Raw genomic sequence first — 14,496 nt, forward strand, 5'->3', positions numbered from 1 at the left:
AAACTAATACATAATATGTCTTGCAAGTTTCTAGCATGTGTAGGGGACATTCTGATTCAGAAAGTTGAGGAACCAACTAGGGTGTCATCCATTTTGTATCTTGTTTTGATCAACAGGGATGAATTAATTGCAAATGCAAAGGTGGTCAGAAACTTGGAAGGAAGTGATCATAATCTGATAGAATTCAAGATCCTAAGAAAGACTTGAGAACAGCAAAACACTAGACTTCAAAAAAGCAGATTTCAACCATCTCAGAAAAATAGTAGGCATGGACCCATGAAGAGACCAATTACGAAGAAAAGGAGTTCAAGGGGCCTGGCAGTTCCTAAAAGATGTAATACTAGAGGTTCAACATCAAGCTGTTCTGATGGAGAGGAAAGATAAGAAGAGCCCCAGGAGACCAATGTGGTGACACAAGGAGCTTTTTAGATATCTAAAAACTAAAAAGGATACATACAGGAATTGGGGCATGTGACCAAAGAAATATACATAGGAATAGCATAAGTGTGTAGGGACAAAATCAGGAAAGCCAAGGCAAAGAATGAGTTACAACTGGCATGAAACAACAAGAAGCGTTCTACAAATACGTCAGATAACAAAGAAAGATCAGTGATGGTGTGGTCTGCTGCTCAATGGAGAAAGTAAGCAAGATGCTAAGAAGGTGGAGCTGCTCAATGCCTACTTTGCTTCAAGAAAAGGAGTACTTGTGGCACCTTAGAGACTAACCAATTTATTTGAGCATAAGCTTTCGTGAGCTACAGCTCACTTCATTGGACGCATACTTTCCACAGTATGCATCCGATGAAGTGAGCTGTAGCTCACAAAAGCTTATGCTCAAATAAATTGGTTAGTCTCTAAGGTGCCACAAGTACTCCTTTTCTTTTTGCGAATACAGACTAACACAGCTGTTACTCTGAAACCGGTTACTTTGCTTCAGTCTTCAAACAAAAAATAACATGTGACTGGATGACTAGCGAAGTTATCATCGACAATAAAGGGGAAGCAATGAAGAACAGGATAAGTAAAGAACACATCAGAGATCTTCTGACTAATATGAACGAATTCAAGGTAGCAGGGCCTGATGCTATTCATGCAAGGGTGATGAAGGAATTAGCTGAAGAAATCTCAGAGCCACTGGCAATAACGTTTGCAAACTCATGGATGACAGGACTGGTCCCAGAAGACTGGAGAAGGGCTAACACAGTGCCCATCTTTTAAAAGATTAAAAGGAGAAGCCAGGGAACTATTGACCAGTCAGCCTGACCTTGGTACCTAGGAAGCTACTAGAGCAATCTATGTACTTAAAACATTCAATTTGCAAAGAGTTGGAGGATGAAAGGGTGATCACTAGCAGCCAGCATGGATTTACTAAGAACAAATCATGTCAAACGAGCTTGTTTTCCTTCTTTGACAACGTAACTGGTTTGGTGGCTGGGGGAATGCAGTGGACATAATATACTTGACTTTAGCAAGACTTTTGACACAGTCCCACATGACATTCTCATAAGTAAGCTGGAGAAATTCAGGCTCGGTAGAACTACCATTAAGTGGATACATAATTGGTTAAACAACCGCAAACAAACTACTAATGGAATTATGTCAGACTGGAAGGAGGTCTCAAGTGGGGTTTCACAGGGATGTGTTCTGGGTCCAGTGTTATTTAACATCTTTATTAATGATCTGGATGTAGGAATAGAAAGCATACTGATTAAATTTGCAGAGAGACACAATGCTGGAAGGTGAAGGGGAGGGAATTGCAAACACTTTAGAGGACAGAGCTAAAATTAAAAGGGATCTTGCTAAATTGGAGAACTGGGCTATAGACAGCAAAATGAAATTCAACAAAGATAAATGTAAGGTGCTACATTTAGGGAAGAAAAATCAGATGCACAAATACAGAATGGGGGATAACTGGCTTGGCAGCAGCACAGCTGAGAAGGATCTGGGAATTGTGGTGGATCACAACCTCAACACAAGTCAACATTGCAATGCTGTTGCAAAAAAAGCAAATACAATTTTAGGTTGTATTAACAGAGGCATAGCATGCAAGTCACAGGAGGTGATAGTACCACTCTACTCAGCACTGGCTAGGCCTCTACTGGAGTCCAATTTTGGTCACCGCTGTATAGAACTGGTCAGTTCATAACTCTGGTGTTCATAACTCTGAGGTTCTACTGTACTACACTTAGAAAGGAAAAAAATCAAATGCACAGATACAACATGGGGAAAAACTTGACAGGGAGTAGAAACACAGCTGAAAAGGATGTGTGGCTTTAGTAAATCACAAACTGAAAATGAGCCAACCACACGATGCAGCTGTGAAAAAGGTTAATATTGTTCTGGGGTGTATTTACAGGAGTGTTGTACTGTATGTAAGAGACAGGAGGTAAATTGCTCCACTGTAGTTGGCACTGGTGAGGCCTCAGCTGGACTGTGTCCATTTCTGGGCACCATACTTTGACAAAGATGAGGATAAATTGGAGAGAGAGCAGAGAAGAGCAACAAAAATGATAAAAGGTTTTGAAAACCTGACCTATGAGGAAAAGTTAAAAAAAACACTGGGCATGGTTAGTCTTGAGAAAAGATGACCAAGTAGGGGGACCTAACAACAGTCTTATGTTAAGAGTTGTTATAAAGAGGATGGTTATCAATTGTTCTCCATGTCCACTGCAGGTAAGACAAGGAGTAATGGGTGTAATCTGCAGCAAGGGAGATTTAGGTTAGAAAGTTTTTCATAAAACCAAACTAGAAGGATAGTTAAATATTGGAATAGATTTCCAAGGGAGGCTGTGGAATCCCCATCATTGGATTACACTGGATTGGAGAACAAGTTAAACAAACACCTGTCAGCAGAGGTCTAACTAGGTATATTTAGTCCTGCCTCAGTGCAAGGGAATGGACAAGATGACTTCCAGCACTCCCTTCCAGCCCTGCATTTCTATGAACCTTGAGACTGAAGGGAATAGAGAATCAATGGGGAAGGGGGACAGAGGATCAGAGAGAAATGGGGAAGGACAGGACTGGTGCATGGGGAAAATGAAAAATGTAGTTAGTTCTTAATTACTGAATGAAACTGAATGACTAGGTAGAGTATGTTTTCAACAATATGGCCACTCTTTGTCTTTGGGATAATTTACTACAATGTTAGTACAGGGAAACACTGCTAGGTCTGTCTCCTAGATCAAAATCTACTCTTTTTTCCACTATACCAGAAATAAAGGAACCAGACAATACTGACAAGACACAATCATACTTTATAAAACCCAAAAAACCCCAAACTTTTAAATGTAAAAATCAAACTTAAGTATTTCAAAATATTTACACTTTGTTTTAGTTTGACATTTAAAGCTGTAAAGTGTCCACAGCTACATCAAGGAACAGTTGCATAGGCTCACTGTCATGCTAAAATGAAAACAATGCCTTTACAAACACAAGTAAACCATAATCCAAACAAATCAGTTTTAAAACTTGACTCAAAAAGGGATCAAAGAGGGTTTCTATTAAGGAAAGGGTGGACCTTCCTACCACGGCTTTTATTCATGTGCCTTAATAGTTGGCCTTTTTAATTAATTCTTTATTTGTCTGGGAAGGGAGCATCCTACACTGCTCCCTTAATTTACCCTCACTACCCCATAATTTTGAAGTTAAAAGAATGCTAAGGTTAAAAATCATGGGTCTGATTTTCCATGGTCTTACTTCTTGTAGTCACTTACATCCATTGATTTTTAAGCCAGAAGGAACCACAATGATCATGTAGCCCAGTAATTCCTGCTCTGAAGGGAATTATTATTCCCCACTATGCAAGTTAATAAAACTGAGCCCAATAAATGTGTTTTCCTAAATTTATAAGTGTTAAATTGTGTTGAACACCATACTAGTTAAAATGTGTTAGGTCTGTAAGATGATACATTTCCCCCAATGCAGATACAGCCAAAGTGATTAGAGAACAAATTGTATTTGCACTTGACAGCACTGACCATGTATTCAGTCCACTGTCTCCTCTGTTTCTGTGAGTCTTTTGAAACAGCAACAGGAGAAGGAAAAACGTTTTGAAAAATAGAAAAATGACAGGTTTCAGAGTAGCAGCCCTGTTAGTCTGTATTCGCAAAAAGAAAAAGGAGTACTTGTGGCACCTTAGAGACTAACAAATTTATTTGCGCATAAGCTTTGGTGAGCTACAGCTCACTTCATCGGATGCACCTTTTCTTTTTGAGAAAAATGACTGTAAAACCAAAACAATTTTCGGGGGGGGGGGGGGCAGCTGTATTACCTGAAGCTACTCTAAACTCACGTTTAAACTGACTGGATATCTAGTCCCTGATGTTCCTTTCATTCAAATATATTTAAACAAGAGACAACAGCCCATTAAAAACAAGGTGGCCACTGGTTCCATTGTGCAAAGGCTGCTTTGTGTGTGTCAGGTTTTGACAATATAATGTGTCAAGCCGTTTGCACTCCCGTGTCGCACGGAGCGTCCCGCAGCGCGCCGGTTGTTCCCGTGGGAGAGCAACAGAAACTTTTGCTGCAAGCGGCACTGCCACGGTGAACGCCAGGGCGCCCCGGAACCGGGCTTAGAACAACCTGCCTCCCTGTGCCTCTCCCCAGCGCACGCGGCGATGCCCGGGAGCGGGGGCGCTGAAAGCGGCTCCTTACCTCAGGGCAAAGCAAGCCTCTGTAAAGCCAACTCCCATAACTCCCCCTCCTCCCCCGGGGAGCTGCACCTTTCCGCCTGCAGCCAACAGGCTCTGCCTTGCCAGGACAGCTTCCCGCGGGGCAGGTGCGCTCACCAGACCGTACGGGGAGCAGCATCGGTTCCCCCGGAGTTTCCGCGCTGTGGCTGGCTGGGCTGCCCGGGCCAGGCGCGGAGGGGATGGGGCAGCCCCGCACCCCAGCCCGGGCCGGTGCCGTGCTGCGCTCACCTCGGCGGCGGGGATGCGGTACGCCTGGCCGATCTGCTCGTACAGCTCCCTCACGCTGGCGAAGCCCCCCACGCGGCCGGTGGGGCTGCCGTGCGCCAGCTGCGTGTGGAAGAGCAGCCGGGCCCCGGGCTGGGCAGGAGCGGGCGGCGGGGCCGCAGCCTCGCCTCCCCCGCGGGCCGCAGCCGCCTCCTCGCTCTCCACCAGCTTGGAGGTCTCCTTGGACTTGCCTTTCTTCTTGCCCCGCAGCCGCAGAGGCATGGCGCGCACCCCAGCGGCCTCCCCTTGCACCCAAAGCGGCTCCCCCCGGGCTGGACTCTGCCCCTGCCTCGGGCGCGCACTGAGACTGCCGGCTGGCACGCGCCCATCCCCGGCCGCCAGGTGATGGCAGCCGGCGGCCAATGGCAGGCGCGCTGCTCCCTGCCCCGGGCAGCGCCCCTCCCTTGCTCAGGGGCAGGAGCAGCCTGGCCCAGTGCGGCACCACGTCCCCGAGTGCGGGCTACACAGCCAGGGCCTTGCTCCTGCCAAGGGCAGCCGGAGCTGTTGAAAGGAATCCCGCCTTTAAAAGGACGTTGCAGTTGGGGGAATGAAGTTGTTAGGGCTGGGCTGTAAGGGTCGGTGCAGCAAGGGCTAGCGCAGTGATTTGCCCCACCTTTAGGACAATGGTGATCCTTCATTGCCAGAGCCAGATTACCTGTCCCCTCCCTGGCTGTATCTCCTTCACTGAGGGGTAAGTTACAACAGGACAGTTGCAGGAGAGGACACAGATGTGCAGGAAAAGCATAGATGCAAATAGGAAGACTGGAGGGTGGCTGATATGAGGAGGACTCAGAATAAGGGGATGAAATCAGGAAAGAGAAATGGAAGGCTAGATAGCATTCATAAATAAGACTTCCTGACAAAGATCTGTTATCCTATTAAAGTTTCCAAAGGGAAGCAATGGAAAGCTTCTTTGCTTGGGACATTTAAAACGAGTCTGCATCATTAAAACATAGTCAATGTACAAAAGAAAATAATCACAATTCTGCAGTGACTGAAGGATGGACCATAGCTTGTAATAATGTAGGTTTTTTCCATCCCTACATTCTGAAAAGAAGCCACAATTAAACTGTACAGTGCATCAAGCTATTTAGCCAAGTGTCTGTGGTTCCCATTTCAAAAGCAAGATACTAAATATTGATCAAAATAGATCTGTATCCAGGATACTATAAGACAAAAAATAGCACAGAAAAGGATTCTTACCACCCCTTGTTTATATAAAGTAATTCACCCGCAACTGTATGTAATGTGGCTATAATTCCTTCAAAGGTCACTAACCCTAACTTCTTAAGCAAAGCTTTAGAGGCTTCTTAATGGCACCTGTTTCTCACCAACAATGGAATTATAACCTTAAAATTATACATAATTTAAGAATACATTATCTAATAATATTTTTACCAAGCCAAACAGTTAACCTTCATTATTTATACAATGGGTTTGTTGAGTGCAATAAGTGTGCTAGAAAGTATTGCTTTTATACATTTCTCCAGTATAAAAAGGGTTTTTTCTTTCATTTACACTAGAACTTCAATGGAGTTTACACTGGTGTAAGGGACTCTAGTACCAAGGGTGCAAGACAGTGGAACATGTGCAACAGTATCGCACACTCCATATGAATTCTCAGTGTAAGATAACGTGGAGAGGCAGCATTAACTTACACCAATTCCCCCAGCACTCAGTAACCACCTGCCTCCCCACCCCGAGAGAAAACTGGATGTCTGGGAAGTAGCAGCACCCATACCCAGGTGCACATAAGGAAGTGGTTACACAGGATCTCTATACAGATGACATCCAGATGTAGCTGATCTTAGAAGAGATACATATTGTTGGTGGTAAATCCTTTGCCAATTCCTTGGGGACAAACAACAATCCCTGATGGCATGCTCAGCCAGGAACTCTGTGCTGGGCTGTCCTGCAGTGGCTCAAGAATGGGCGTACCAACCTCAGGGCAGACTGTTAAGAAGCAGGGCACAAACCCCAAATTGGTTGAGAGTTCTATATACTTAGATTTCACCAACCAATTAAATGTAAACTCCTCAAGCACTAACAGCCTTAACATGGAGTCACAATGAGCCCCCTTGGGTACCCTGATCTTTCTTGCCACCCAGGTGAGCCTACATTTGGTAGATGGTCCCTTACACTAAAGAGCACAACAATGTTCAGGTTACTCCTAGTCCCAAAGGACTGGTCACTTGTAATTTGTCTTTTATGTGAAATCTAACACTTGTAGCCCATTCTATAATTAACTAAAGATTTATTAACTAGGAAAAGGATCTTTTTCTTATACCAAGTAATCCTTGACTCCCAGAGTCAAAGCAATATCCTCCTTTGTAGGGGTTTTTTATTCCCTTCTCCCATTCTGCTTTGAGCTGCAAACTCTGCTGATGGGAGAAAATCACTTGCAAGACTCATCTTCATGGGCAGGTCAGGCGTGAGTAAACAACAAAGTCTTTTGTCCTCTTTAATGTTCCACTCTAGTCCGTCTGGTGTCGATGGGCCTTCCCTGTCAACCAGGACATAACACTTTATGCTGGAGATCAGCACTTTACACTAGTTAATGTTTCTCTCCTGTCTAATGATTTCCAGTTACAGAAGCTTACAGTGAAAACACTCAAATATTACTTTATAATATTGCATACAGATGTTGTGAGATTAATGCATGTAGCAATTTACAACCATTCCATAAAGTTAAAACACATAAATTCTAGTACCAGTTTTAACAATACTAACACACAGGTGAGCCAGACTTATTTCAGCTATGTATTTATCAGTATTCAATTGAGGCATGGGCACCTTAGCATGAGCTGGCACCTGGTATGCCAACATCACACTCTACAACTCATAGGGTTTCCACTCCCTTGCAGGGGAATAACCTATGTACGGGCCAATTTGTCCCTGAGCAATTTACATAATACATTTCACTGGAGATTCTGTTCAAATAAGCATTTAACAACCTGTACACTATCTATTCTTGAAACTTTTTATTTCAAAACTGAGTGCTCTCATTAATTTTCTAGTACTTCCCAGTAATCAAAAATACCACAAGATAAATCAAGAGCCCTATTTTGATACTTCTCTTTCCAGTCCTGACTGAGACCAGAAAGTGCAGAGGCAGACACTTCTTTTCCTTTCTTCTTTCTAATTAAAGCTGATTTTTTAAAAACAAAAAAATAGTCTGTATTCCTTTTGATTCTTTTTTTAATCTGAACCACTATGACAGTCTGAAGCTAGGGAACCTTGAAATTACATTGATTATTAAACATCCCTTTCTTTAGTTCATTTTTTAATACTTGAGATCCTATACAAGGAACTATACTATACTTGTGGCACCTCAGAGACTAACAAATATATTTGAGCATAAGCTTTCATGAGCAGGTTCCTTCCCCACTCTGAACTCTAGGGTACAGATGTGGGGGACCTGCATGAAAAACCCCCTAAGCTTATTTTTACCAGCTTAGGTTAAAACTTCCCCAAGGTACAAACTATTTTACCTTTTGCCCCTGGACTTTATTGCTGCCACCACCAAGCGTCTAACAGGGAAAGAGCCCGTTTGGAAACGTCTTTCCCCCCAAAATCCTCCCAAACCCAACACCCCCTTTCCTGGGGAAGGCTGTAAAAATCCTCACCAATTTGCATAGGTGAACACAGACCCAAACCCTTGGATCTTAAGAACAATGAAAAAGCAATCAGGTTCTTAAAAGAAGAATTTTAATAGAAGAAAAAAGTAAAAGAATCACCTCTGTAAAATCAGGATGGTAAATCTCTTACAGGGTAATCAGATTCAAAACATAGAGAATCCCTCTAGGCAAAACCTTAAGTTACAAAAAGACACAAAAACAGGAATATACATTCCATTCAGCACAACTTATTTTATCAGCCATTTAAACAAAACAGAATCTAACGCATATCTAACTAGATTGCTTATTAGCCCTTTACAGGAGTTCTGCCCTGCAGTCTCTAAGGTGCCACAAGTACTCCTTTTTCTTTTGCAAATACAGACTAACACGGCTGCTACTCTGAAACCTGTCATTATACAAGGAATGTCTAAGCACTGTATTACTACAGAATGTAGCACATTAACTAAATCCTCTTTCACTGCTCTCCTCCTTCCATTACACTAATCCTCCTTCCCTCTCCATAATTTCACATTCTCCTCCTTGTTCTGTATAAAAATACGCTTTCTATAACAAATTATAATTTAAGAGTTTGGAAAGAGGTACGCACTGAGGACAAAAGTAAATGAAATGAATCACAGTCATGATGAGTGTGCACAGAGAGATATGGTGGTAAGGTGAGAGAGAGGCAATTATTGGAAAACCTTGAAAATACCGGGGGGAGCAAGAAAGCAATGACCTAGAGGTGCTTGTATCAGAGCTTTGTCACAGGCAGAAGGAGGAATGTCAATACGAGGGGAATGAGTGCACCTAGTATCAAAGGAACAGTGCTCTACACATACAAAAGGATGTCAGGTAGCTGCTCTGGAACATAGATACAACTGGCTAACACTAAGCATATGTCTAGGCTGCAATTAAAACCACACGGCTAGCCCATGCCAGCTGATTCAGGCTCACAGGGCTGGGGCTGCAAGACTCTTTAACTGTAGTGTAGACATTTGGGCTTGCGCTGGTACCTGGGCTCTAGGACTCTGCAAGGTGGGAGGGTCCTAGAGCTTGGGCTGAAGTCTGAGCTGGAACTTCTACACTGCAATTAAACAACCTTGCAGCCCCACCACCACGAGCCAAGTCAACTGGCATAGGCCAGCCACAGGTGTCTAACTGCAGCGTAGACATACACTACAAGGCCTAAGAGGAAGTATATTTGAGGTATTTCAAAGCTCTTAGCTATCCTAGTGGCTGTTCCTTCTCACCCAGATTCACTATTAAATAATGACATTATCAGATAGTTTTGTCAGCCTTCTTTTGTAACATTACAAAAATAAGCCATTTGTGTACAAGCAAAGATTATGAAACCAGTGGGTTTTGAACATATCACTGTGAAGTGGCCTAGACACAGAGAAGGGAAAGCAGAAAGACACTTAGTTTTCTAGATGGGTTTTCGATGTAGATAAAAGTATTTAAGTGTAGGTCTCCATTTTTATGGATTACTCATTATTCACTTTTGATGCAAAAAGAGTTATCATTGTCCTAGATTCCAATTACCAGCAGCACAAAGAGGATTCGCTCCATTACTGGGGTGCATTACCTACACAGCAACAGTGATTTGTTTCAAACCATGAAGGCCAAAATTACGACTTTAGAATTATGCTAATGTTTCAAGCTTATGGAAAGTAGAGTTAAAGGGGCCTTCTGTTTGGTAAAATATTTTAAAAAGTGGATAGGTGAGCAATTCAGCTGTTTATGCAAAAAAGAAAAGGAGTACTTGTGGCACCTTAGAGACTAACCAATTTATTTGAGCATAAGCTTATTTATTTGAGCATACATCCGATGAAGTGAGCTGTAACTCACGAAAGCTTATGCTCAAATAAATTGGTTAGTCTCTAAGGTGCTACAAGTACTCCTTTTCTTTTTGCGAATACAGACTAACACAGCTGCTACTCTGAAATCTGTCAGCTGTTTATGTTTCATTAATTCATGGAACATATCCAGTTGTGTCAAGAAGAACAATTTATCAATAGTATCCAGGAAATGACAAAATAAGAAGTTCTGTAAGCAGAAAAATAAAATGGCAGACAAAAAGTAGAATGGGTGGTCCCACTCACAGCTGGCACAGAGCCAATCTACGCTCTATCAAATTAGAGAAACTCAAAGTCAAACACTTCTACTTGTTGCCTATATAAAAAATTAGAAAAATAATTGATTTTAAAGGGATTACTTGAAAAATAAAGTGCTACTGAACACATGAGCAAAGCTAGCAGAAACTGACCCCTGGGGATTTATTTTCACCTTTGCATACACTGTTGCAAATATTAAGTTGGCAAAGTTAAAGTGGAGGTGTGATGTAAATCAGATGAGATGAAGTGGAAAAGGATTAAATAGGTGTGGAGAATAATCTAGATCTTTTAACAGTTAATTTTCAGATGTTTGGGTTTTTGAATGGCATGGAATTTTTGTAAAGCAATATTTACAAAATATTAGGGTATTAGCTGGACTCCATTGGAACACACTTTTATCCTTACCTCTTATTGACTGAGGTGAGGGAGGAAGTTGTTTGTACTTTCTGAGCACCAAAAGTTTAAATCAAAGGTCAACAAAAAAGGAGCCCTGCTCTGACAAATCTTGTGAGACCTATGAAAGCAGAGCTCTGCCTTGCAAGACTTTAGCAAGAGGTGCGGATGGGGAATTATACCTGGATAAAATATATCATGCAATAAAAACTTAAATAGAAAACTAAGTGCTTCTTCCCCCCCACATCCCTACCAACCTGCAGATTTTTCCCAGTCCCCAGAACACAATCTCTGGTCTCCTGCACCTCATTCACTTCTCCATCCCCATGAGTTCCCTCTCACTACATCTGCCTTTTTCCATGCTCTCCTTCACTGTGGTGATGCTATCTTTGGTCACAGCCATGCTGTCCTTGGTCACTGCCACCATCTATTGGGAGAGCTGCATTTCTTTCTCCCTCTGGGTCTTCCTCTGAGCCAGCCAGGTTTTTCGCTGTGAATGCCATAGGTTCTGAAAACAGTTTGTCCTAAATCTTCCTTTATCTCCCCCTCAGGTTGGCCAGCCTGTCAGGCATAGATAGAGACCTTGTCCTTGATGGTCCAGCTGTTACTCGTGCTGTGGCAAGAATAAGGGGAAAAAAGAAGTCGCTCATTGTTCACATCCCAGACAAGTCATGATAGCTTTCAGTATTATGTATACGTGACCTTACCTCCCTGAAACTTCCCATTCCTGCAGGAACTTCAGAGACAGTTGGGGTCTGTGTGTATGGAAAGTGCTGGGTGCATTTGGATTTCAGTCTACTGTATCTGCATTCATGCTGTTGGTGATGGGGGGTGATTGGAGCTATATGTTTCAGGTTTCTTTTTTCAGTTTTGTTTGTGTGGTGGAGGTGCTGCTGTGGTGTCAGAGGTGTCAGGGGGTGATAATAAGGGGCAAGGTGGATAGCAATTCCCTTTAGGCTGTCCTCACTCTCTTAGTTGAGCTGAGGCCGGTCACTAAGAGGCAGAAAATTCAAAAAGGCGAAGGGTAGATCAGGGAGATATGTTGTGAAGCTATTCACCAGGATGGTCCCCCCAGAAGCGCTGCAGGAGTGGATGGGACTTACAAGCTATATGGGGGAGATAGGTGGCCTACCTGAGCATCCCTATGACATGAGAAACAAAATTAAGCTGTTTTTCAGTCTTAAGTTCTGCTATATATCCCCTGCAGACACAGGGAAAGTGAAGAGAAAAATAGATAGGAACTTACCGTGATTGTCAGATACTATGAAAGTTACAGCCATTTGTACCTCAACGTGGAGCAGTATTGTTTGTGCCTTGACTGGGCATACAACGGGCAGTTATATCTCATGAAAACTAACCAAATTTATTTTCCTGTAAGCACCGTCTCAATAAACTGTTGAATTTTGCACAAATGAATGCTTTTGGTTTTAAAATCTATCACAGGACAGGGTGAAGGGGAGCAATGATACAGACTGCAATGGTGCCATATTGAAGTAATATGGCGGGCCGGAGAGACGGGAACTCCTAGCTCCCATCTGCAACAATAATGAATTGTAAAGATAGATACTTACATGCCATAATTCCCTACAGGGGATTTGACTCTTTGGCCTTGGCCCAGGTTTTTGCTAGGAGTCAGGCTCAGCTGAAGCAGGGCAGAAATCAGGGTTTGTTGTATCAGGGCAGAACTGTATCTGGCTTTCCAGTTGGCTGTCATCAGGGTCCTGAGTCACACTTGCTTACCCTCTGATAAGCAAACCTAGTCCACTTTGCAAGAGGATTCTAGAGTTCCCAGTAAATGTGGAGTTAGTGCAAATGATGGGTTGTATTGTGTGGACATGTGGTCAAACTGGATTAACTTGATTTGATCTGGCTTAAAACCCCCATGTAGATAAGCCCCACAAAAGGATTGTCAAAAGCTAGGCAGCTGGGAGTGGGGAGCCACCTAACCATTTCACTCCTGGCTAGCTTAGGAGAGGGGCTTAGTCATCTAAGCTGCTCACCTGGTACATGTGGCTGATGGGCTAGAGATAGGGATCTTCATCCATGAATCTTCTCCCAGAGTGCAGCACCTAAGCCCGCTCAGGCACTTAGACGTTTTTTCGGCTTCTAAGGCATGGGCTACTACCTACCTCCTGCTCACGCTCTGTATCTCCCTCACGCTCACCCTACATTACCCTGAACTCTTGGCTGTCTTTCTGCAGGTGCTGTCACTCCACCGATTGGTAGCCTACATCTGGCCCTCCTTCTGCAGGGTCTGACTGGTAGCAGGTCTTAGATGTGCTCAAAGCACACTTATGGGATCAGGCCCTGCTGCTGAGATAGACGTTTCTGTACCTAGTTTTAAAATCAGCTTTAGGGTCTCCAGAGCTTTGGCTTGAGATAGGGCTCCAAGCAACATGTTAGCTTTAGGGTCACAGCAGCACTTATGCAGAAATGTAGGCATCTAAAGGACTTGAGCAGTTGGGAGAGGGTGTTTGAGGAGTCACCTGAGCTTTGGCTTTGAAAATTTCAGTGGTACCTACCTGGTTGAATTAGGCACCTATCTGCCTCTTTAAGTGCCTAAATTCCTTTAGGAATCTGGCCCTAAGTCCTATTGACTTTCAATAAGCCATAAGCACCTAAGGGCTTCTCTCCACTTAAAACACTACAGCTGTGCCACTATAGCACTTCAGCATAGACACTACCTATGCCAAAGGGAGAATCCTCCCATTGGTTTAGGTAGGTAATCCACCTTCCCAAGAGATGGTAGAATTCTTCTGTCAACCTAGTGCTGTCTACACAGGGACTTAGGTTGGCTTAACTTTTCACACCCCTGACCGACATAGTTAAACCAACCTAACTAACTTTCTAGTTTAGAGTAGCCTTAGTCCCTTCTGGAAAAAAAAAAAAAAAAAAAAAGGAACTCAGGGCCAGATTTTCTAAAAAGGATCTGGGTGCTTAAACCAGCAGCAAAGTTCCTAGTAGGATTTTCATGAGTGCCCAGGTGCCCGACTCCTATTGATTTCAATGGGAGTGAGGCATCTTGATGCTTTTGAAAATCCCATTAGGCACCTGGCTGCTGGTTTAGGCACCAAAATCCCTTAACAAATCTAGTCCTTAGGCACTTTTTGAAAGTTTTATCTGTTATCTATACAAAGTATCTAATTCCTTTTTGAACCCTGCTAAACTCATCTCCTCACCAATAGTAGTGGCAATGCGTTCCACAGGCTGACTGCATTCTGTGGAAAAAAAATATTCCTTCCACAGAGAAAACTGTAAAATGTTTCAGAATGATGTGGCAGCTTTTTCTGTACTTTAAGTTTTACACCATATTCAGAAATGGTGAAATAAAAGAACTTAGTTTTCCGTATGTGTAAACATACAGTATTAGGGACTACTATGGAATTCTGCCAATTCAGCCCTGCTGCTCTGACCTGA

The 14,496-nt window shown here is 43.0% G+C and overlaps 1 protein-coding gene across 1 annotated transcript in view; it reads right to left on the reverse strand.

Annotated features, from left to right (window-relative positions):
• Window positions 1-5,177, reverse strand: part of GIPC2 (GIPC PDZ domain containing family member 2) — a 54,710-nt gene extending 49,533 nt beyond the window's left edge. Inside the window, exon 1 of the mRNA XM_074961482.1 lies at window positions 4,920-5,177. Coding sequence (XP_074817583.1) covers window positions 4,920-5,177 — 258 coding nt within the window. The remainder of the gene's footprint in view (window positions 1-4,919) is intronic.
• Window positions 5,178-14,496: the final 9,319 nt, after the last annotated feature.

Source organism: Natator depressus, chromosome 8 (assembly GCF_965152275.1).
Source record: "Natator depressus isolate rNatDep1 chromosome 8, rNatDep2.hap1, whole genome shotgun sequence".
Lineage (NCBI taxonomy): Eukaryota > Metazoa > Chordata > Testudines > Cheloniidae > Natator > Natator depressus.